Here is a 26,027-nt window from a genome sequence, read left to right as displayed (position 1 = left end):
TGAGAAATGGGTACGGCTGTGTGAACAAATCTCTTATGATTATTCTTCCACTGTGTGCTGTAATGTACTTTAAATCCATTTCCATATTTCTAATTAACACGTAGCTCCGAAAAACTTTCTGGAGGCCATTTACATCACAAATGGGGAAAAAACAAATTTGCTTTATCAGAAAATTGACTATAGACTATTTTGGGGGCTTTTATTATTTTTACATTTTAATGATTAAAATTAAATATAGCCCAGTGACTCACGACAGAAGACAGTGAAATAATTTTCATGACTGATATAATTTTAAAGTCAACCTGGGTGAATAAGATATTAGGTCTGCTGTGGACGACCTGCATTGTCCGTCCTGCGGCTCGAGTTTCTGATCAGTTCCAACCATTTCATAAAAAGAATCAGACAGCTGTGCCGAGTTACTTTTCTAGCACAAACCCATGGTGCTTTGGCTTTATCTCAACAGCTGTCCTATAGGGACTATATAGTGCTGCTTCTGTCCTGCGGATTTTAGGCCCCTATTTTCATAGTTTGAATCTTTCATTTCTTTGAGTGAGAAACAGAGAATGCACAAATATTATTTTAAAATTCTTTGCACCAAAAAAACCTATGTCATCTGCTACATTGAAACGCTGTCATTGTCACTAGCAAAAGGCATAACTGCAGCTCTCTGAGGATGCTTATTCATCCATGGTCCCCCGGCAAGGGCCGCTGTCCTCATCTAGAACATGGGGATAACAATAGTTACCCACTGCATGGGTTTTTGTGAGGATTAAATCAATGTGTGTAAAGCACTTACACAGTGCCTGGCATGTCGGAAGGGCTTAAAAGTGTGAAGCTTGTTTTTATTTTTAGATTTTCATGTCACATATTTAAGTCTACAATAAACAAAGCCTAAACAAAGCTCTTTGAGGGTAGGGACTTGGTCTGTTTTGTTGTTTTGTTCCCTACTTGACTGCCTGGCTGGTGACTGATAAACAGTGGGAAAGTAATAAATATTTATTGAATAATTGGATGTAGGAAATCACTGTGGTCTCATATGGTCAGTAAATCATTTTATTACTATTTCTCCCTGTTATATAGTCTTATTGACAGAGAGGGTGCCAAAGTTTATGAAATTTTTTCCTGTATCTCTCCCCTGCCCTCCCACCATGACCTGTAACTCAGGCTGCCCCTCATCTGGGTATCCAGCCTGGCTCCTTGACTTTACATTTTCCTGCAATGCTAATAGTTAGATTCTTCCAGGGGGTGTCCATGGAATTATGCAAAATGAATAGATTGTGGCGGTAAGACCAGAATACTAGGATGAGTGTAGCCTGTTCCCTGATGAGGAAATTATTCAGGCCAGGAAAACCCCTGAAGGATTGTTCTGGTGTTCACACTTGTATGAACACAGCCTTGGTATGAGGGGTTGCTAATGAAGCCAGAGAATCTGGCCCAGCATGTTAATTTACTCGATCCAGGGAACTTCCTGGTATTTATAAATGAACTCTGTACATTAGGCAACTGATATTTAGATGAGAAAATCAGAAAACAGCACGTGCTGTAATATAGTGCTTCAATAGGTTGTAATATAAATCGATTTTAACAAAGCTAACATCATTTAAGTAATCAAAAACATGCAAGGACAATGAGTTACTGTTTCAAAATTCTGCTAGACATAAGAATCCAGAACTCAACCCTTTCAACATGATGTGCTTCTTGTGTAAGATTTAGATTTCAGTTCAATTCAATTGATCTGGGCGCATTCCATCCAGGCAGCCCCATCACAGGCAGGATTTCTGCTCTCACAGGAGTCAGTCTGAAGGTGGAGTTGGAAGGCAGGGGATACAAACACCTGTACAATCAATTATAATGATATGTGAAAATGACTACAGTTAGGTTAGAAGAGAAGACTATTGGGTTAGTCACACTTTATTTAGCTGACGACAGAATGACTGAATGATGTGCCGGTTAGGGAATAAGCCAAAGACAAGAGCAGAGAAGGGAAGGGCATGGTGGAGTATGTAGGTGGACATCATGTCAGCCAGCTACTCTTCATAATAATCACCCAAAGGCAGAGGAGTAAGTGGCATTAAACCACCTTCATATGAAAACATGTTAAAATAAACTTGGGGACTTCCCTGGTGGCGCAGTGGTTGAGAATCCGCCTGCCAATGCAGGGGACATGGGTTCGTGCCCCGGTCCGGGAAGACCCCACATGCTGCGGAGCGGCTGGGCCCGTGAGCCATGGCCACCGAGCCTGTGCGTCCGGAGCCTGTGCTCCGCAACGGGAGAGGCCACAACAGTGAGAGGCCCGCGTACCACAAAAAAAATAAATAAAAATAAATAAATCGTTGGGTCTTTGCTGCTGCGCGCGGGCTTTCTCTAGTTGCGGTGAGCGCGCTTCTCATCTAGGTGGCTTCTCTTGTTGTGGAGCACGGGCTCTAGGCGCACGGGCTTCAGTAGTTGTGGCACACGAGCTCAGTAGTTGTGGCTTGCGGGCTCTAGAGCGCAGGCTCAGTAGTTGTGGCACACGGGCCTAGTTGCTCCACGGCATGTGGGATTTTCCCGTACCAGGGCTTGAACCCATGTTCTGTGCATTGGCAGTCAGATTCTTAACCACTGTGCCACCAGAGAAGTCCTTGTAGCTTCTGTTTGTATTTGAAAATTTTATTCTCGTTCAGCTCAGCAGTGATGGTAAATACTAAGAAATGACTGGGAAGATAATCTTTTACAGTAATTCTTTATTCCAAAAAATACCATTTTCCTTACAATTTATTCGTTTGTTTACTTGCTTATTGGTAAATAATTGGATACAGAAATATAGCATTGTAACTAACTTATTCCTTTGTCAGATCAATTTTTCTATTGGTATATCATAAGACATTTTATTATTTTAACGAGAATTTTAAAAAAGTGTTTGCTGTTATATCTCTGAACTTCACCATCTCACTAGCATCTGTCAGATTTAATCATCTACAGGACTACCTTATAAAGATTACCTTATCAGAAAAAGTGTCATCTTGTGAGCTTAGGTGTGAGAATTGCAAAATAAAGCTGAGCTACACTAACAACTGCTGTGCTAATTTATTGTAAATTATGTTTTTTTGTTTGCAGAGATAAGACATGAGAAGTGTTTCTATTTAAATTCATTTCCTATTATTTTAACATAAATACCAAACAGCTCAACAACAAAAAAAGTGAGAACATAGAACATTCTTTAAACAGGTTCTGGTGACAGTGAAATTTATTTTCTAAGCTATCGGTACCAGTCATGTCACACTGTTCTAGGTGCAGAATCAGACAGCACAATTAAGACAAAACATGGATGCTTAGAATGCTAAATGGAAATTGCTGATTGTCATGTGAAGAGTGATGATTTATAGGATATGAACTGGAAATAACTGCATAGCAAGCTGGTCTACAACAAAGCTTTAATTCACTGGGCTGACACTGTAAACTCATAACGTGTCGACCTGGCACCAGCCATGATAGATTACGGCTGTTCAGAACACACAAGCATGTCCCTTTCATGAGCATTCTGGGAACCGTAGTTCAGATGACCCCAGTAAAAACAACTATAATGGTTTTAACCAAGCTGGTTCTCTAAGAAATGAAAAAATCATGATGAGTCATTATATTATTAAAATTCAGAACTAGTTGGCAATGAATCACATGAAGTTATCACCTTTAAATCATCAGAGTATAAATTGGGTCCTATAAAATACCATGAGTCTCAATGTATTTTTAACAAGATGAACCTCTTATATAAGCAAGATTTTATTATTATATTTATTATTATTATTATTAAAACTAGAGTGGAATTTAGTGCTCATAAAAGTGAAGGGCTAATGTTGCTAGCGTGAGCCAGAAAGAGTATAGGCCTGTAATTGTAGACTGCTTTATGTAGCCCTGCCAGTAAATTTCGACCATTCTTGTTCTTATGAGTCAATGCCAAACATGGGAATTTGTATGAGTCTTTAAAAAATGTATTAGCGGATAGGCATGTGGTAGGAGGACCCCAAATCTATTTTTTTTTTTTTTTTTTTTGTGGTATGCGGGCCTCCCTCTGTTGTGGTCTCTCCCGTTGCGGAGCACAGGCTCCGGACGCGCAGGCTCAGCGGCCATGGCTCACGGGCCCAGCCGCTCCACGGCATGTGGGATCCTCCCAGACCGGGGCGCGAACCCGGTTCCGCTGCATCGGCAGGCGGACGCGCAACCACTGCGCCACCAGGGAAGCCCCTATTTTTTTTAACCTAAACTGGAAGTTGAACTCTAGTCTAGAGAATCAGTTGTAGGTCAACCCAACTATTTCATACTCCCGACCCGTTTAAAAAAAATACATTGGATCTTTCAAAGAAATAGAGTGGAAATACCATTTAAGAGAAAAGTAAAAAGCCATTTTGCTGTCTTTGCTCTGATTTTCTGCTAGTAAGCTTCATGCTGTACCAGATCACATTTAAAAGAACTCTGTACATTAGGCAACTGATATTTAGATGAGAAAATCAGAAAACAGCACGTGCTGTAATATAGTGCTTCAATAGGTTGTAATATAAATCGATTTTAACAAAGCTAACATCATTTAAGTAATCAAAAACATGCAAGGACAATGAGTTACTGTTTCAAAATTCTGCTAGACATAAGAATCCAGAACTCAACCCTTTCAACATGATGTGCTTCTTGTGTAAGATTTAGATTTCAGTTCAATTCAATTGATCTGGGCGCATTCCATCCAGGCAGCCCCATCACAGGCAGGATTTCTGCTCTCACAGGAGTCAGTCTGAAGGTGGAGTTGGAAGGCAGGGGATACAAACACCTGTACAATCAATTATAATGATATGTGAAAATGACTACAGTTAGGTTAGAAGAGAAGACTATTGGGTTAGTCACACTTTATTTAGCTGACGACAGAATGACTGAATGATGTGCCGGTTAGGGAATAAGCCAAAGACAAGAGCAGAGAAGGGAAGGGCATGGTGGAGTATGTAGGTGGACATCATGTCAGCCAGCTACTCTTCATAATAATCACCCAAAGGCAGAGGAGTAAGTGGCATTAAACCACCTTCATATGAAAACATGTTAAAATAAACTTGGGGACTTCCCTGGTGGCGCAGTGGTTGAGAATCCGCCTGCCAATGCAGGGGACATGGGTTCGTGCCCCGGTCCGGGAAGACCCCACATGCTGCGGAGCGGCTGGGCCCGTGAGCCATGGCCACCGAGCCTGTGCGTCCGGAGCCTGTGCTCCGCAACGGGAGAGGCCACAACAGTGAGAGGCCCGCGTACCACAAAAAAAATAAATAAAAAAAAATAAATAAACTTGGCTCTTGAAGAAATTGAGCATAATTGCTAATTACTGATAAAGACTACTTTAATAATAAAGAAGAAGAGAACAAATACTGTTGATGGTTATTTTTGCTTAAAATGTTTACAGTTGGAGGGACACAAATAGACCTCTGGTCACAGATTATGAAAAACACATTTGATAGCTAAATATAAAAAAATCCAAATATTAATAACTACTGACATTTATGTAGCCCTTTCCTCCCAAAGCCCTGGACAAACATTACTGACTATATATATATACACAAGAATAGCACTGAAATACTGCTACTCTTGCACATGCCTAGATACTAATCCAAGACAAAAGTAGCAAATGGCTGATCTACTTAAATATAGGTCTGCAGAATATAGGTGTGCATTTAGATATAAAAACTCAGACCACAACACCTCCCTTCCAAAATGTTTACCATATTTTATTTCAACTTTATTGAATTACTGGGCTTTTCAAGCTCCATTCTCTTAGTAAGACACTTAAGGTTTTGTATTTATTCTTAGATGCTGGTTTATGATTGTTGTATGGCAGTGAATACCAGGGCTAATGGCTCCTCCTTTCTGAGGACATCAGCTCTGACTCTTCAGTGCCTCCTAGCGTGAGGAGGGCTGATAGGCCAGTGCAACACAGGAGTGCCTTCTACGGAAGGGCTAGTTTTGTTTCACCACGAACCAAGATTGTTATTAGTTATCTGAGAAGAACTATCTGGCTCAAACAAGTTTCATTTATGAAATATTAGATTAAATGAACTGGTGCTGGGCTGCTTGGTGACACTGATTGAAAAGATGCCATGTTTGTTGTTACTTACTTGAACAAAATGTAACTTACACAGCAAAAATCATTTTTAAAGACCAGAAAAGAAAACGTTTAATGTACACTCTTAGGGCTCTTACTGTAAAATATTATTTTATTGCATTCTCAATTTCATTGCATTCTGGCAATGACAGAAATATAATTTAAATTTCTTGACGTTTCCTTTAACGATGTTATATTTTGGAAATTTTCGATTCAGGAATCATTACAAATCACTTGCTTTAAATTTTAACATTCCTTTCTCCTCTATAAATCCTATATATCTTCAAAAGTTCAGCTAAACTCCCAGGTCCTCCTTAAAATTTTCATAATTTTTTCAGCAAGTAAGGCACTCTATGTTTTTAAAACTCTCAATTATACAATCATTTTCAGTGTGCCTTTACTGAGTATGCACTATAAACCAGCACCGTCTAAGCCCTGGGTATTCAGGGATGATTATCAAATATTCCTCTACTTTCAAGGAGGTCACAATCTAGAGTGTGCATGGGGGTCTTGGTAGGGATGACATTCAAGATAAGTTGCAGAGTGAAATAATTGCTAGAAGTATATGTAGGGAGTTCTAGAAGTAGAGAGGAAAGACAGCTACTTCATTCTGGTGGGAGGCAAGAGAGGAAGAGATTCAGGGAAACTGTAAAAGGGAGATGGTACCTGTATTAAGTTTTGAAGGATAAATAGGAGTTAGCATGCAGATGCGGTTGACAGAGAGAGAGAATCCCATACAGAAAGACAGACAGACATACAGACAGGGAAAGTGCATGTTCAAAAGCATAGAGAGCATTACAGGACAGGAGATGCACGTGGTGTTGGCGAAAGTTGGGGTCAAGTAGGCCTAGGTTGAGTTCCAGCTTGCACGTTTAAGTCATTTAATTTCCTATAAGCCTTAGGTTTCCCATCTGTCACATGGGGCAAGTAACCTTCTGACTGACAATCATCCAATTGGTAGAGCCATTTTCTTGGGGATTTTGTGGGAACATATATCAGAGTCAAAAATGAGAACAATGGAAATAAGAGTTATCACGTTAAAGTCTAACAACAACAAAATGAAATGTTGTTTGAGGGGTGCTAATGTTTTGAATATTTAAATGTTGTAAAGGTTTTAAATCTAAAATGTGATTTATAGTCTTTTAGGGTAAATCATGTCTAGAAGCAAGTGTATATTTGTCTTTTGCTATAGCTACACTGAAATGATGCAGAAAAAAATAAAAAATAAATCAAGGGATTTATTTTCCATATGTCCAAATAATATCCTGCAATTTTTAAAACAAGTTTAGCAAAAGTCAGAACAATGTATTTCCCTCATCATTTGCTGAGAGGAAGGCTGCTTGATTAATGTAATTAAAGGGTTGCTTGTAACTGAAGACTCAATTAAAAAAATAAATTTGGCCTTATTACTTTACTTCAAACCGGTGGTTTTCCTAGTGTGATTTTTGAGCTAAAATCTGTGGCTGCTTGTTCCTGACACGTGAATTGTTTTAGCACATCCTTTCCCCTGCTGTGCATATGATTAAGAAAGCAGAGGTTAAATAGTGCAGCAAAGAATTGGGTAAATCCATTCTATTTTTGCTCACAGTGCCTTTTAGTCCCCCTCCCCCTATTTGGGACTGGAAGAGTTCAGAAACCTATTATCTCCTCCTGAAATTATTTAAGATATGTTCTTAGCCTGAAAATGTAACTTCTCTCTATTAACGTTTCCTACTACACTGATTTTGTGATAGCTGTGCTGTAGATGTTATCTGTATTGGCAAGAAAACCAAATGCAAGTGCATCCTAGAATTTATTGAGTGCTCATGTATGCTAGGCACCCTGATAAGCATTTTGCATACATTGTTCTATTTTTACTTGTGATAATCCTATGAGGTAAGGATAATCATTCTCATTTTCAGATGAGGAACAAGAGGCTCTGAGAGGTCATGCCATTGTTCAAAGAGCCCACAATTAGCAGGTGACAGAACTAAGGTGCTAACCCTGGTCTATTTCATTCTAAACCTGGGTTCTTATCAATTTGCAATTTTTTTTGTAGGTAGAGTTTGATTTAAAAGATTTAAAAATAGCTCTGGTAAAGCATCTTGCATATAGTTGGTGCAACACATGTTAAATTCAGTTGAGTGAAAATTTTATGCTCACGAGGGCAAAGAAGAGTCAGTTGTTGCCCTCTTTGAATTTATAGTCTAATGTGGGCGTGACTACAGTATAAGGCATAAGCAGCATGGAAAGGCAGTGTAGTACAGTGAGGAAATCAGGACAAACTCAGTATGTCTGAAAGAGCTCTATATTTCTTCCCTTAAACCTGTTCCTTCTCCAGGCTTCCAGGTAATGGTGCTAATATCCATCCAACTGTTCAAATCAGAATCGGGGGGGCGGGGGGCCGCGTGCACAGCATCCTTGGTTCCTCCCTTTCCCTCACCCTTTACATCCAACGCTTCAGCCACTCCTGCCAGATCTGCTCTGAAATATATTTGGAATCTACTTCTCCCTACCTTTCCTGCCACCACCCTTTCCAAGCCACCCAGACCAGAGCCATCATCTTTTCATTTGTTTCCCTTCTCTGCCCACCCAGTCAGAGCCAGGTACAAGGAGAAGCCAGGGCAGGCTTTGTGGAGCCTGAAGCTAAATTATGAAAAAAATCGTGTATACAAGTGAATGTATAGAAATCACACAAGTGAATACATAGAATGATTAAGGAATTAACAACAAATTAGATATATTAAAAAGCTGACAGGGCTTCCCTGGTGGCGCAGTGGTTGAGAGTCCGCCTGCCGATGAAGGGGACGCGGGTTCGTGCCCCGGTCCGGGAGGATCCCACGTGCCGCGGAGCGGCTGGGCCCGTGAGCCATGGCCGCTGAGCCTGCGCGTCCGGAGCCTGTGCTCTGCAACGGGAGAGGCCACAGCAAGAAAGCTGACAAATTCCACAAGTATCACAAAATTTTAAAATAAGTTAAAAATTGTCAACTGCTTGACCTATATCTATAATACATTTCACTTTATTTCTTGGGCTTCATACTCCAACCAGCTCTTCATATGACAAATATTTTGTAATATTATCTTCCACAGAAAGACTATTATTTAGTCTTTCCTCTAGCTTGGTTAATAGAAATTGTTATTATTATTGATATAGTTTAGAAAAATTTCAGCTTCACAACTCATTATTGGTAATATCATGTGCATTTTAGGATTGATGTCAAATTTCAAAAAACCTGTGGCAAGTTTCCTCCATATATGTACTGTAAGACTTAAGGTTCTTTTCAGTTCTCTTAGGCAGTGAACAATTTAAAATAATCTTACTCCTTATAAAGATGGCACTCATTAACCAATTTTTGTCAATGTCTCCACTGTAGAGTAATATTATACATTTGATGTTATCTTCAATGATATTAGTATTTTTTGTAAAAAGGCAAGAAATTAAAATCTGTTTACAACATGTTCATGTGATTCACTCCTCTTCACTAACTGGACTATCAAGCAATCTAGCCTATTCATTGCTTCTATTTAAAAGAGAAGTAGATAAACTGAACTTCATCAAAATTAAAAACTTTTGTGCCTCTTATTGAATTACTACTTTTGCTATGATCTGAATTGGGGGGGGGTTACAATTTACTCACTGGTGTCAGAATAATTTCTATTGATTTAATTTCTCCTCTGCATTGCTCTTATCTCATATTCTACTATATTTGGAATTTTTCTCAGTTCTTTAATAAATCAATTTAAAAATGACAAAAGAAGGTTCTCTGAATATAAGTCCGAATCAGAAGTTGTAATTTCTCAATTGTTGAACTAAAACGTTCCAAAAGTCTGCCCAAATCACAGTTAAAATGATATATTCAAAATTTGTTGAATAAAATGTTTGCATTTCATTTGCACTTGGGTTTTTATTCCAAGTCTTCAAAAATATATTTGTGTTCTTAAAATGTCATTTAACTCCTATTACAAGACTTAAATAACTTTTTACATAGCTGATGACTATTAGAATTTTCCATAGACTAGCTTCTTCCTCCATACATTTCAAACCTGGTTTCTCCACCACTACTCACACATGTCCAGGACCTGGCCCTAAAGGACACACGCACATCACATGCAACTTTGTATCATGATGTCACAGCGGGTGGTAGAAGCCACTTGCACTAAGATGGCTAGATAAAGACTATTATATAAGAGTTCTCTCTCCCAATTCAATCTACTTTCTAATGTACTTAAATACATTAGATATAGCCATAAATCTCCAACTGTCTGTAGGAAGTTTATATTTTGTCATTCTAGTATCACATTAAATTTAATGCTTTTAACACTAAACTCGTCACCACAACCCTTAGTATCATTATGAAAATTGTCTTTTCTAATTATGTCAATGGAACAATTACTTTTTTTTTTTAAATTTCATCATGCTTTTAATGCACAATGACAATTTTTTTTTTTTTTTTTGCGGTACGCGGGCCTCTCACTGCTGTGGCCTCTCTCGTTGCGGAGCACAGGCTCCGGACGCGCAGGCCCAGCGGCCATGGCTCATGGGCCCAGCCGCTCCGCGGCATGTGGGATCTTCCCGGACCGGGGCACGAACCCGTGTCCCCTGCATCGGCAGGCAGACTCTCAACCACTACGCCACCAGGGAAGCCCGTGAACATTTATTTTTATATGAAGGTAATACACAATCATTAAAGATATTAGTTTTAAATCTAAAAGCAATCATTAAAGGGTTTGTTATGAAACATTTACATTTGTTTAGATTTGGCAGTTATGTCAGAAGAAAATACTTTTATTTGTGGCTTTTGAGAATAAAGCTACATCTTTTAATTTCAAAAACTATCTAAGTATTCTCTCAATAGTGTAAATAACCAAACTTTTATCAGGCACCTCCTTAACTTCTACGAAATTTGTAATCTGTGAAAAAAACAACAACAAAGACATAAAAAAGAAACACTAACATAAAAAGTTGTAAAATTTTTACAATAAAAAAGGAACATATATGGTATTTTCCCATATACTGGGAAAAAGTAACATATTTGGACAGAGTGAAGCATAAAATAGAGAAATTAGCATCTCGGTTCAAAGTAGGAAAAACTTTTGAAAAGTCACCTTGGTAGATTTGTGAAAGGGGATTTAGAAAGATGGAACTGGGATTTCTTGGTGATTCAAGCACTATGTTTTCTTTCATAGCAGCCTGGTGGAACCAAGGTGGGTAAGGTTGGGATATAGTGTCCATTGCTTTCAAAAAGGAAGCTGCTCAGCAAATGGAGCGGGGACACGTGGACATCCACATGCAAAAGAATTAAGTTAGACCTCTAACACCTCAAGCCATACACAAAAATTAACCCAAATGGATCAAAGACCCAAATATAAGAGTTTTATAAAACTACAGAATTCTTAGAAGAAAACATAGGTATAAAACTTCATGATCTTGGTTTAGGCAATGATTTCTTAGATATGACACCAAAAGGACAAGCAACCAAAAGAAAAAAAATAGATAAACTGAACTTCATCAAAATTAAAAACTTTTGTGCCTCAAAGGACACCATCAATGAAGTGAAAAGACAACCCACAGAATGGGAGAAATGATTTGCAAATCATATATCTGATAAAAATCCCGTATCTAGGGACCTCCTTGGTGGTCCAGTGGTTAAGACTCCGCGTTCCCAATGCAGGGGGCCTGGGTTCGATCCCTGGTCAGGGAACTAGATCCCGCATGCCGCCACTAAGAGCCTGCACGCCACAACTAAAGATCCTGAACGGGGCAACGAAAATCCCGCGTGCTGCAACTAAGATCCGGTGCAGCCAAATAAATAAATAAATAGATAAATATATTTTAAAAAAACCCTGTATCTAGACTATGTAAAGAACTTTTACAATTCAACAATAAAAAGACAAAGAGCCCAATTTTTCTAATGGGCAAAAGATGTGAATAATGTCTCCAAAGAAGAGATATATATAGGAGGTATTCATCGAAGCACCAAGTAAAAATGGGATATTCTAGAACTGCTGGTCAGGGGATTTTGTCACCCTTTTCACTAAAGTGTTAGATTTTCAGCAGCCAAAGGCAGCCATTCCAAAGTGAATGTGATAGAACATAAAGAGGTGAACTGAGATGATTCACTTTGCAGTTTGAACAGTAGTGTTTCACAGGAAGGGAAAAAAGATCAACCTTGTATTTTTTTGACCAATAAAGGCTTCTTCTCTTTGTAATATAGTAGAAAAGCTCTCTTCCAAAAAGAATATACAACTGGCTAATAAGCACATGAAGAAAAGATGCTCAACATCATTAGCCATCAAGCAAATGCAAATCAAAACCACAATGAGATATACTTCATACCTACTAGGATGGCTATAATAAAAAATACAGACAATAACAAGTGTTGGTTAGGATGTGGAGAAAATGGAACCCTCATGCAATGCTGGTAGGAATGTACAGTTGACCTTTGAACAAGACAGGGGTAATGGGCACTGACACTTCATGCAGTCAAAAATTCACATATAATTTACAGTTGGCCCTCCACATCGGCACAATTACTTTTAAATTCTTTTGTTCAAATCTGTACAAGTTTTGATTCATCTTAACTTCTTAGTTTTTCATATCCAAATTTTCAACTTCTTTCAACTTTTTTAACTTCTATGTTAAATTTTCTTTATAGTTATTTCTTACATATGTCCATTCCTTTCCACTTCCATTGCTATATCCTAGTCCTATTTTTTTTTAACATTTCTCAATTTCCTACTTTAGCTTTCTGTTCCCCAATCACTTTTCATTTCACGATGTTGTGTATAACATTGCCAAGTTACTTTGCTCAAAATACTGCTTTTATCAATTGCTTTTTATAACATTTAGATCATAGTTCTTACCAAAGATGGAATAAAAAAAGAGTTCAAATTTTTGAAAAATTAAAGTTACTTTTATATCTATCAAATATTAATTTGGATGAATTGAGTGGAAAGCCATTCTGAATTTGACAGCTGTCTGATTTATAGCATATTTTCTAAATAGAACTTTACTTCCAAGTCATAGCAGTTCTCAGCCTCTCAACCAGGATTTCCAGAGAATTTAGCCCTCATGCCCAAGGCATCTACTGTTTATAATGAATTAACTTCTCTCCTGTGAATCTAGACTCTTACTAGCTATGTACCATCCTTGAGAAAATTAATAATTATTTAAATAATTTTCTGTAGGACTTTGTTCTCTTGCAGAACCCCTGTTAAAAAGACTGCTACATTAACTGAAATAAACTTAATAAAATGTTACAAGTAGAGATTCTGGATCTACCTTAAAGACTTAGGAAAAAACCCACTTCATTTATAATTAGCAATGTCCATTTGCATATAAACAGTAAATGCTGCCAAATTCAAACCCTGTCCTACTTAAGAGAACAGAGGCTGTTTATAAACAGCCTCCATGTAACATTGTCTACATTATGTGTCTTTGTTCTTTTATAGACTAAAGTTTTACTATTAGTGCACACCAGGTTGATGTGTCTGAAATTCTAAATTATTTGGGTTTGAATTAATGAGGCTTTTAACTGAATATAATCTGAAAGAAGTTTCAAACTGCTACAACATATACTGTCCAATATAATTGTTAGGTAATATAATGTATACTCCAAAAATTTTCACGTTAGAATTACATGAAAAATACAAATATTTTGAGAAGAGAAACTATAAAAAACATTTTGATTCTGGAGCTATCATTAAAAATGCTTTAAATCTAATTTAATTTAATTTAATTTTCAAAATGAAAAGTGGATAATATTTGTTTGTTAACACTGTAGTGACATTGGTGTACTGGGATAGCATTTAGCTGTTAACGTGACAGAAAACCCAAAATTCAGCAGCTTTAACAAGATAGTATTTTATCTTGTCTTCTCATAAAAGTCCAGAAGTAAGCAAAAGAAAGCTGCTACTTTGACTCTGCTTTGTATGAAGTCTTTTGGGGTCTGGGTTCTTTCTAGCTTGTTGCTCCTCTACACTGGCCTCCATTCCTGAGATTACCTCATGGCCCAAAAGGGTTGCTCCATGTGAAGCTATCCCTTTCATATTCTACCCAGAAAAATAGGAGAAGGGCAAAAAAGAAGGGTACACTCCTTCCTTTTAAGGACAATTCCGTTAAGATCCACACTTTATAAATCTGCTTACATCTCATCAGCCAAAACTCTTGTGGCCAAGTTTACTTACACATTTACTGGAAAGGAGGCTGGGAAATGAAGTCTATCCTAGTCAACTATGTGCCCAGCTAAAAATCTTACGTTAAGGGAAAAAGGGAAGAATGCATGTTGGGAGACAATTCAGAGACTCTACCATATATACTAAATTCTTATCTCTTTGGGGGAGGAGAGGGTAGAATTTATGCCAGCAAATTACACCCGGCTGGGCAGACAAAGCTTAATCAGCTGGTTTTCAACCATGCTTGTACATCAAAATCACCATGGAACTTTTAAGAACTAGAGATGCCAAGTCCTATCTAGACTTACTTGAACTAGAATTATGGCGGGGTGTGTGTGTGTGGTGGATCAAAAGTTAATTTTTAAAAGCATTATAGGTGATTCAGGTACACGGTCAGGTTTGGATAGGGTTCCCTTGGTGGGATATCTGAACCACATTATTTCAGAACTAAGAGAAGGGACTATAGGAAAGATTGACTGAGAACTGTTAGCATCTCCTCACATATTCCTTTCATCCATCATTTATCTGACTTGGTTACCTATTCTTGTCTTCCTTGACTTTCACCAAGCCTTCAGAGCAGTTTTGCCACAGCTCACATGATAGAGAGGGGAATAGGAATTTATGACTTAAAAAAAAATTTCCTGCAAGGAACTTAGGTGACAGACAATGACAACATTCACAGCTATGAAATGAATTACTTGAAGGCAAGGCCCTCATCTTTTTCAGGAGGACCTCCAGGGCCTATGCCATGGTGGAAGCTCGAGAAATGTTGTTGCTTGTTAGTGGAACTCCCTATATTTCTGACCTTGGAAAATCCCATTCTTCTCCTGGATTCTCCTTAGGACATAGAAGAATGCTCACCACAGAAGGACGCTCAGTACTAACATGCTTCAACTAAAAATTTAAGGTTACTTTTAGGTTAGGTTGAGTTTCTTAAGTATGGTTCGACTCTCACTTGGTCTCACTAATGAAACTATTTTTACTGAAGGAAACAAATGCCATCCTCCACTCTGATCCACATTATCTCATCTTATTTTTGTTTTTATTTTAAATTTTGTCCAACACTTCTAGTTTGGATGAGCTTACTCATAATCTCTTTGATCATGGCTATTGCTTCAGAAAGAGCTCCACTTACTTTTCTAGTTATGAATGTTGCCAGTTGCCTGATAGTCTGTAATTAGAGATGTTTAAACTTTGAAAAACCAGTGTTTTTCCCTTTCCATTTGCAGGAAACAGATTTAAAGAGATTTATGTAAGGAGACAAAAATCCATTGTATTTGTTGTTGACATAAAATGCTGCAGATAGCTTTCTGGCTTTTGTCTCAACTCTTTTTAGTGTTTTTTTTTTCCTCTCCTACTTCTTCAGAAAAGTTTTAATTAGGTTCTAGGGGTTCTTAACACCTGTTTAATTTCCCATTAAAGAAGTAAGGTGTGTTTTGAGTAGTTAGCAGGCATTAGCAAATGAAAAAGGTTGGGTAGTAAAGCAGTAGGCCACCAGAGGGAAAGACTAAATATCAATACAACAGGGACTACCTAAATCCACTGATCTGAGACTTTTGTACTTGAACTTGATTATAAATGTGGACCAAGAGTAAAAAGGTCTTGGGGGCGGGCTTCCCTGGTGGCGCAATGGTTGAGAGTCCGCCTGCCGATGCAGGGGACACGGGTTCGTGCCCCGGTCCGGGAGAATCCCACATGCCGCGGAGCGGCTGGGTCCGTGAGCCATTGCTGCTGCGCCTGCGCGTCCGGGGCCTGTGCTCCGCAGCGGGAGAGGCCACAACAGTGAGAGGCCCACGTACCGCAAAAAAAAAAAAAAAAGTCTTGGGATACATATATATTTTTATTTTATTTTTTTTACACACACACACACACACACACACACACATATATGCATGTGCATGCCACATATGGTAATTAAATTACGTTACTGTACTCCTGAAATTAAGAGTAAAAGAAAGTTTAGAGCTGAGAGGAAAAACAAACCAAATTATTTTGAAATAAATACCTAATATGTGACATTAATTTACCCTCAGAAAAAAGTTTAAATCTTAAACTAGGAAAAAAAAGCTTGAGTTAAAAAAGAAGTCACCTCTTGCACAGTTTTTTGGTATATATAAATGAGTGTACATTCTAAACTTTTATTGTTAATTTTTCTGTTGTAATTTTAAAATATTATAGTCTTTATGCTTCTAACAATGAAACTTTTCCATGACATAAATCTGAGAATGTCTTAGCTGAGATAATTTTCTTTCCCCTTTATTATTTAATTATTTAAGGAAAAATCAAGGAAAGAAATCCATTTCAACAAAATAATGAAGAAATATAGACAAAAAGCTGCCATTCCTCAATTTGTATTTTGAACTGCAAATCTTCTGAACTGTGAATGCTTTTATATTTTAAAAGTAATTTAACATCTAGTTACAAATGAAAAAAAATGACCAAACTATATCAAACTTCAGTAATTTGAATGCAACGATTTTGTCACTTATTTTGAAAATCATTCTCATCAGCACAAAAATAAAGTTTTAATGAAACCTCCACAGGAGGGCACTATAGTGTGACTCTGGTATAAATTGTAACTACAGCAACCCATTCTATCAATATCTGACCCTTGATTAAACACCTAAAAGAGTGAGTCCTTCTCCTGAATTAGAAAATTCTAGTTTTCAAAACTCAAGATAGGTAGATTTCACATGTGGCAAATTTTTTTCTTGGTTAAAGAAAAAAAGAGTATAGGTAATTTAATCTTTCTTTTGTGGCATACATTCAACATAAAATCTTATCATAAAATACAGCAAAATTGGTAAGATACATGGTCTGGATGAACCTAAATCCAGAGAGGTTAAAATTATATTATACTGTAACAACAGGAATATTTTAGAACTATCAGGCTAAGCAATCAAAATCAAAAGACATTACAACAGATAAATGCATTTACTACTTATTAGTGGTATGTATTTATAAATAGTATATGTAAATGATATATAAAATTGGTGTTACTTAAAAATGGTATACATTGCTTATAATGGTATGTCTAGCTAACTAGACAGTAGATAGGTAAATCAGTCTTAGTGAATGTAGAAATAGAATCAAAACATAAATACCAAAGCATTTCCAAACTGGTTCACCTCATCCCAGTAAGGATCTGAAAACGTTCGCCGTAATGATAAAGATGGAGATTTGGTCCAAATTAAGATTTTTTAAATGCCTCTGGTCCTAAATTTCAATTTCACTAGTGTATTTTCAAGTTGTTCTCCAGGAGATAACAATACCCTGATATTTTACTAGAGTTAAATCAATATAAAAGTAATTGTAATCTTGACAATTGCCAAGTGTCTTTGTGGGCCTTGCCTTATTATTCTGAGGACTAACAGAATGCTGTACAAGTCCAAGAAAGCTTTACTGAATGGAAAGTTTCATTAAATTTAAAGAGCAACAAGAGCAGTGGTTATAGATGTAGTTCTATAACTTTACATGACAAATCTGTTTCCATTAAAGAAATTACTTGTTTCATTATAGTTCTGCCAAAAAATGGCATTTAGATAAATCCTAATAATGAAGGGAAAGACTGGTAGAAAGCTGCAGTGATGAAAATCCCCGTATCAATGGGCTTAACTTTTGGGTGGTACATGTCCCTCTTTATAGCCTAATACTGATAGCTGCAATGTTCTGGGAATTTATAAATTGTTGAAGTGATGTAACCTCAGTACGAGTCTTGACAGTTTTCTGAATCTGCATTCTATATTAGAAATGGATGGATGGCATCATATTTTCATACAAATGCAAAGCACTTACTTAAAACAGAGGAGTTCGCTAAACTTTTGATGGTTCACACCTGGGTTGAATAATTAAATTTGTTGGTAATTAAAATGCTAGTTCATCACTCCCCTGGGGACTCAAGGCAGACTGTTTTAATTTAAATATCTTTTCTTCTAGCTCATACTTACAGATTCTTTAGCCAATAAAGAATTCAGACAGTAGATTTAAAAGTAATAAAAAAATCAGAAAGGAAGGCTTGGATAATCAGTTTGCACATAATAAAAATTACTTTTATATATTACTCTTAAGTAAAATTGGCAAATTATATAGTCAGATACTTAAATAATAGAATCATACAAGATCAAGGTTTTCCTTTGCTTTTTAAATCTGGAATCTAGCTAACCAGAACACAACTTACTGGATTTTTTGTTTTTTTGAAACTTCCCTTTAAAATTTTTTTCCAGCTTTACTGAGGTATACTTTTAAATACCAAAAATTGCATATATTTAATGAATACATTTTGATGAATTTGGACATATGCAAACACTTGTTATACCATCACTACAATCAAGGTAATAAGCATATCCATCACCTTCAAAAGATTTCTTGTGTCTCCCTTGCTTCTTTTCTTTATTTATTTATTTTTGTGGTAGCAACATTTAGCATGAGCTCTATCCTCTTAACAAGTTTTAAGTGTATAATACCATACTGCTAACTACAGGCACTATTTTGCACAGCAGATCTCCAGAATTTACTCATCTTGCACACCTGAAACATACCCATTGAACAACTCCCCACCTACCTCTCCCTTCATCCCTGGCAACTACCATTCTGTTCTCTCTATGAGTCTGACTATTTTATATACCTTATATAAGTGGAATCATTCAGTATTTGTCCTTCTGTGACTGGCTTATTTCACTTAGCATAATGTCCTCCAGGTCCATCCATATGTTGTGGCAAATGGTAAGATTTCCTTCCTTTTTTTTTTTGCGGTACGTGGGCCTCTCACTGTTGTGGCCTCTCCCGTTGCGGAGCACAGGCTCCGGATGTGCAGGCTCAGCGGCCATGGCTCACGGGCCCAGCCGCTCCGCAGCATGTGGGATCCTCCCAGACTGGGGCACGAACCCGCGTCCCCTGCATTGGCAGGCAGACTCTCAACCACTGCGCCACCAGGGAAGCCCAAGATTTCCTTCTTTTTAAAGGCTGAATAATATTCCATTATATGTCTATACCACATTCCCTTTACCCATTCATTTGTTGATGTACGTTTGGGTGGTTTCCATACATTGGTTATTGTGAATAATGCTACAATAAATATGGGAGTGCAGGGCTCCCCTGGTGGCGCAGTAGTTGAGAGTCTGCCTGCCGATGCAGGGGACATGGGTTTGTGCCCTGGTCCGGGAAGATCCCACATGCCGCGGAGCGGCTAGGCCCGTGAGCCATGGCCGCTGAGCGTGCGCGTCCGGAGCCTGTGCTCCGCAACGGGAGAGGCCACTACAGTGAGAGGCCCGCGTACTGCCAAAAAAGAAAAAAATATATATATAGGAGTGCAGATATCTCTTTGAAATTCTGATTTCAAGTTTTTTGGCTATATAATCAGAAGTGGGATTCCTGGGTCATATGGTAGTTCTATTTAAAAATTTTTGGAGGAATGTCCTTATTATCTGCTAAAGGGGCTGCACCGTTTAACATTCCCACCAGCAGTATATAAAAGTTTCAATTTCTTCACATAAATAAATCTTATTAAATTTTTAATAATAACCTTCCTAACAGGTGTGAGGTGACAGCTCAACGTGGTTTTGGTTTGCATTTCTCTGATGATTAGTGATGTTGAGCATCTTTCATATACCTGCTGTCCATTTGTATGTCTTCTTTGGAGAAATATCTGTTCAAGTTCCTTGCCCACTTTTAAATCAGGTTGCTTTTTTTTTTTCTATTTATAGGAGTTTCTTATATTGTAATTAACCCTTTATCAGATATATGATTTGTAAATATTTCTTCCCATTCCATAGGTTGCCTTTTCATTCTGTTTTGTCTCCTTTGCTGTGCAGAAGCTTTTCAGTTTGATGTAGTCCCACTTGTCTATTTTTGCTTTTTTGTCTGTGCTTTTGACATCATAGCCATGAAGTCACTGCCAGGATCAATATCATTTCCCCTATGTTTTCTTCTAAGACTTTTACAGTTTCAGGTATTACATTTAGTCTTTAATCCACTTTGAGTTGATTTTTGTGTATGGTATAAGGTAGGAGTGCAATTTCACCCATTTGCTTGTAAATATCCAGTTTTCCCAATGCCATTTGCTGAGACTATCCATTCTCAATTGTGTATTCTTGGCACCCTTGTTGAAGATCGGTTGCCCATAAATGTGTGGGATTGTTTCAGTTGTAGTCAAATGACTTTACGTTAGTAACTGGAAAAAATGCAACTTCTGGGATCTATGTTAGGGATGGGCCAAGTTTCTATTGACTTTTCCACTTCTTTCTCTTTCTCCTCCCTCCCTCCTTTTCATCTTTCCTCACTTTCTTTTTCATTTTTTATTTTTACCAAAGTCAGGAAGAGGTACTAATAAAATTTTTCACAAAATCTAACGTCAAAAAAGAAAGCAAATTTTGGTTAACCAGAATGCTTCATTTCTTAAGTACTAATCGAAATTTTCCTGCAAAAATCAATTTAATTTCCAACTTTGACTCCAATAAAAATCAGTATTTTGAGGGTGACTGATGTTTCTATCTTAAAACAAGAATAATCGGAAGGGGAAATAAGACATTAGGTGAGTACTAGAAACCTCCACAATACAACAGGGAAAAGAGTAAGATAATGAGAAATTTATAACCCTGGATTTTATATGGGTTTCATCCTTAAGTAAATGAAATGACACACTGTGCTTCCTTGTGCAGAATTATGTAACAAAATCCAAAGAAAAGGGAGCCAGAATATGTGGAAGCAGATTCTCCTAATGGCCCACATCAACATTCTCAGTGTTTCCATGATTCAGACATTAAGATTTTAAAAATATTACATAGAATTTTGGTCAAAATTGCTTTTTGTTTTACTTTTTTTTGAAATAACTTCTAATTCTCACATAAGTTATAAAAATAATCCATAGAGTTCCTGTAGAACTACTGATAGAACCATCGGATTAAGCTGCAGACCAAAGCTGCATTTCTCATTAGACTTCAATATGCTTTTAGGCACAATGACACTTTCCTATACAGCCAAAGAACAGCTATTAAAATTAACTTTGACCTAATATTGTCATATAATCCCCAGACGGCAATAGAGTTTTGCCAGTTATCCTAATAATGTCATTTGTAGGTCCAGGATCCAATCCAGAAGCATGTTTTGTATTTAAGTGTTTCTTTAGTCTCTTGCAGTTTATAATAGAGTTCCTCAGTCTTTCCTTATTTTTCTTGAACTTGACATTTTTGAAGAGCCTAGAACAGTAACTTTTAAGAATATTTTTCTTTTTTTAAAAAATTTTTATTTATTTATTTTTGGCTGCGTTGTGTCTTCGGTGCTGCGTGTGGGCTTTCTCTAGTTGCGGCGAGCGGGGGCTGCTTTTCATTGCAGGGTGCGGTCTTCTCATTGGGGTGGCTTCTCTTGTTGGGGAGCACGGGCTCTAGGTGCACAGGCTTCAGCAGTTGCAGCATGTGGGCTCAGTAGTTGTGGCTCGTGGGCTCCAGAGCGCAGGCTCAGTAGTTGTGGCGCATGGGCTTAGTTGCTCTGAGGCATGTGGGATCTTCCCGGACCAGGGCTCGAACCCGTGTCTCCTGCATTGGCAGGCGGATTCTTAACCACTGCGCTACCAGGTGAGCCCCAAGAATATTTTTCTGATGTTCCTCATGATTTATGCATTTTTGACAGGAGTGGACCAGAATTGATATTATATCCCTCTCATTACAGCATATCAGGAGGCAACAATGTTAATTTGCATTCTTTAACATTAATGTTTATTACTTGGATGAGATAGTATCGGTTAAATTTCTCTGCTTTGAAGTTAATTATTCAGCATGTTGTGCTTACTTAATAAACAATTAGTAACAATTTTTATGGGAAGATACACTGAGACTATATAAAGATTCAGTTCCTTATCAAACTTACACCTTCAGTTTCATCATTCCTTGTTCACTCACACCTAAATCAATTATTATTATTGTTATGATAGCTACCAAATAGTAATATTCTAATTTCATTATTCTTTTTGATTTATGAGTTGTCATTCCACTGATGTGTCCTATTTCCCCTCATATATCTATTTTAAAAATTCATGCATTTATGACAGTAATCCTTCATGGATATGTATTTTACTCAAATAGTTACAGTCCATAACTATCATGGTTATTTTGATGTTCAATTTAGCTAGCAGACCATTCATTACTATCATAATTTATTTTTATGTTCCATTTGGCTAGCAGGTGACCCTTCAAGCTTGATCCTGTGTCCTTTGGACAAGGTCCCATCACTCATTGTATTCTTCTTTGCTTTCTAGCGCAATAACACATCCCAGAACCACCGAATTTTTTCCTTCCCCATACCCAAGTCAGACGTTTCTCTATGGAGCCTTAGTTTCTTTTGTTGGGCAATGGTATTTAGAAACCAAGAGCTGATTGCTTATTGCGCTCATTGTTACTAAGGTATCATTGCTCTGGGTCCTCTCAGCAGACAAAATTAGAAAAAAAAATTATATTACATTACACTATATTATTCTATATCTGTCTATCTAGCTGTCTAGCTAGCTAGCTATCCATCCATCCACCTATCTTAAAACCCATTAGTTCACACTGATAACTCTAACACCATGTGGCTTATTGTAGTCTTCCCCCTTTCTACTTATATACCTTCCTCTGCTATAGTGACAAAGCCCATTGTTCTTGATATATTTTCTCATATTCTCCATGCCTTCCCCCACATGTAACCAATTTTCAAAACTGTGTCAGTCAAAAATTCAACCCTAGAGGGCTTCCCTGGTGGCGCAGTGGTTGCGCGTCCGCCTGCCGATGCAGGGGAACCGGGTTCGAGCCCCGGTCTGGGAGGATCCCACATGCCGCGGAGCGGCTGTGCCCGTGAGCCATGGCCGCTGAGCCTGCGCATACCACACACACACAATACCACACACACACACACACACACACACACACACACAAATTCAACCCTAGATATATGCTGCCCTCCCTCTCTCCTATTGCTCCCAGCCAGGCCCTAAGAAGGGGAATGGGAAGTAGATGACAAAGAAGGAAGGAGGAAATTAACAATCTTGGCTCTGCCATCACAGTCCTCTATACTGAACTGAAACCTAGACCCTCGATAGACACACTGTATCTCTCCAGTCCCTTGCTGGGTGTGCTGGCAGAAGGTTAGCTTTGTCAAAAACTTTTGAAAATCCAAATTCTGAAGTAATCTTTTGGAGTCTATTCTATATTAATTGAAACAATCAGGTTAGCTATATAAGCATATAGAAGAAACTAATATTGTTGTATTCCCTTTATATTTTATAAAATGAATACAAATATTATAGATTATTCTTTCTTTTTAATTGACAAGGGGATATCTAATAAATTCACTTATGAGGGTAGCCCCCTACTGATATGTTTTTGCCCAGAAATCTGCAATCACCTGGTGACATTAAGTGCTGCTCTGTAAAAACTGACAGGCCAATTGCTACACTGGCAGATCTATCTCCTACTTCCATATTTCAAGAAAGATATTTTTATTACCAAACATTTGAGAACTGATATGCCAATTGTTAAAGGTCTTGTAATATAAACATGAATAAGAGCTAAGTTTGTGTGTTTAAAACAACAAAAATAGAAAAATTTCAACAACATATTACAAGACTTCCAGAGCTGAAAGGATGTAAAGAAACCAGAAAAACACAATACCCATATCTTCAGGTGCATTCAAAAGCATGTTGAAACAAAGGAAGGCTGAAAAATCGTTTTAGTCCTATGACATTACAGTCTAAAAACAGTGAATGTGTGTGACCCACAGATTTTAAGGCTCTAGAAATAAAATTTAAGACCAATTCTGTAACAGATGCTAATGTAAATGATGCTTACAGGCATTGATAAAACACTCTGCCTTCCTTCTACTAACATATTCCATAATTATACTGTGATTTAAATAGTTTATATATAGAGAGATGAATGTGGAACAGGAGAAAAGTATTCATACATTAGCATTCAGAGTAAGTAATTCAAATATCTAATTGTTCCAGCTCAAGGAATATTTAAAAATATTACCAGTTAGGTGTTCAAAATTATTTTGGTTTATTTTTTATTGAGTCATGCTGATCATTTACAAAATTAGAAAATGTTCTTGATCATCATAGATGCACATTAGAGAAAATACAGAAAAGGAACAGAATGACACACAATTATCAGGAAAACATTTCTGCTTTTCTTTCATCCCAGATATACTCAGAAATCATTTTTTTTAAAACTGAGCTTGTGCTATTTGAAGAGATTTATGGATGAAAACAGACATTTCTAGTTTTTTTTTTTTTTTTGCTGGAGAGAAATGCTGTGTGTAAGGGGTTTGATTGTACATTCTTTGAACTCTAGCGCTCTTTTAGGTGCATTTTAATTAACTTGAAACAGTTTAAACCTCTTTCTTCAATATTCTGAGAACACCAATGAAAATCATAACTACTGTAAAAATTATTCTTGAGATATATGCAATGGCCAATTTTTTTCCCTTTTTAACTAGTATAGAACCAAACCAAAATGGAGTCACTTATGTCAAGGACAAAATGGAGTCAGTCAACACAGGCGCAAAAATGAATCTTAACCTAACCTCACAGCTCTTCTTAGAAATTAGCAGAGGATACTAGCCAATACCCAAATACCAAGTCTGTTCATGCCATCTCTGGATTTTCTTGTTTCCTAACTCAGCTGCCCTGATCCAAATAAGAAGACCACTAGGCAACAAATCAGCTGAAAAAGCCAAATAACTTATGTATTTTTCCCATAAAAATTCCTTAGTCTGTGAGCAACTCAGAACTCATTGTTCCTGTGGCCTTGAGTTTGCTGGCTTGCAGGTTGAAAACCCTGCAATAAACTCATCTTTCTGCTTTGTTTTATTCAGCATGCAGAGCTTGGTTTTTGAAACCAGAATGACTTGAAAATTTAGGATCTTTGAAAATTCCAGTTTTATTAGTATTGGTATAAATATTATTATTTTAAAAAAACGGTTGCATAAGCCCAACTGGTTCAACTGAATAAATGTTTGCTGAGTACTTCCCTATGTTAAGAACTGTAGGAAAGTCAGTTAAATAAGTAAATGTCCTAACTTCATGGAGTGTATACTCTAACAGAAGGTAATAACTTAAAAATCTAATTTTAATTTATACAAGTGTCATAATGTGATGTGAGAGTTTAAAGGAAGTCATCCAATTCTGGGCAATCATATATGATTTCGTGAATAATAGTATTTTCTAAATATTGTAAGTAACATGTTCCCTGTCACAGTAATTTCCTCACCAATGAAAATGATTTTACTGCTTTTTGATCATAAAAATAAACAGAATCATCTTAAAAGAGATCAAGCAATATGAAATAGTAAAAATATTTTTTAAAAACTAAAATCACCAAAATCCCATAAACTATTAACATTTAGATAAACATTTTCCCAGATATTTTTCTATGTAATCAAATACGTACATAAAATAAAGCCATATCTTTTATATTGCTACATTTAATATTATACATGTGTATTATATTTATTTTAATAGGATATGATATAGATATTTTGTAATCTTTCCTTGTCAATCTCATGTGAAAATTCATGAGCTCATCATTTTTGATGGGTATGTAGACTTAAATTGGATGGATATGGCTTCCCTGGTGGTGTAGTGGTTGAGAATCTGCCTGCCAATGCAGGGGACACGGGTTTGAGCCCTGGTCTGGGAAGATCCCACATGCCGCGGAGCAACTAAGCCCATGCACCACAACTACTGAGCCTGTGCTCTACAGCCTGCGAGCCACAACTACTGAGCTTGCCTGCCACAACT

The 26,027-nt window shown here is 37.3% G+C and overlaps 1 protein-coding gene across 5 annotated transcripts in view; it reads right to left on the bottom strand.

Moving 5' to 3' along the window:
- CABCOCO1 (ciliary associated calcium binding coiled-coil 1) overlaps window positions 1-26,027 on the bottom strand; it is a 141,783-nt gene that overhangs the window by 26,754 nt on the left and 89,002 nt on the right. The window contains exon 6 of one of the 5 annotated variants that reach the window (XM_028481142.2): window positions 2,405-4,795. The exons of 3 other annotated variants lie outside the window; for them this stretch is intronic. In XM_028481142.2, the coding sequence (XP_028336943.1) occupies window positions 4,688-4,795 (108 nt within the window). In that variant the 3' untranslated portion in view covers window positions 2,405-4,687. One more of the 5 variants, XM_055080836.1, reaches the window with a different exon arrangement.

The sequence above is a fragment of the Physeter macrocephalus genome, chromosome 20 (assembly GCF_002837175.3).
Source record: "Physeter macrocephalus isolate SW-GA chromosome 20, ASM283717v5, whole genome shotgun sequence".
Taxonomy (NCBI): domain Eukaryota; kingdom Metazoa; phylum Chordata; class Mammalia; order Artiodactyla; family Physeteridae; genus Physeter; species Physeter macrocephalus.
This window is presented reverse-complemented; position numbering and strand designations above follow the sequence as displayed.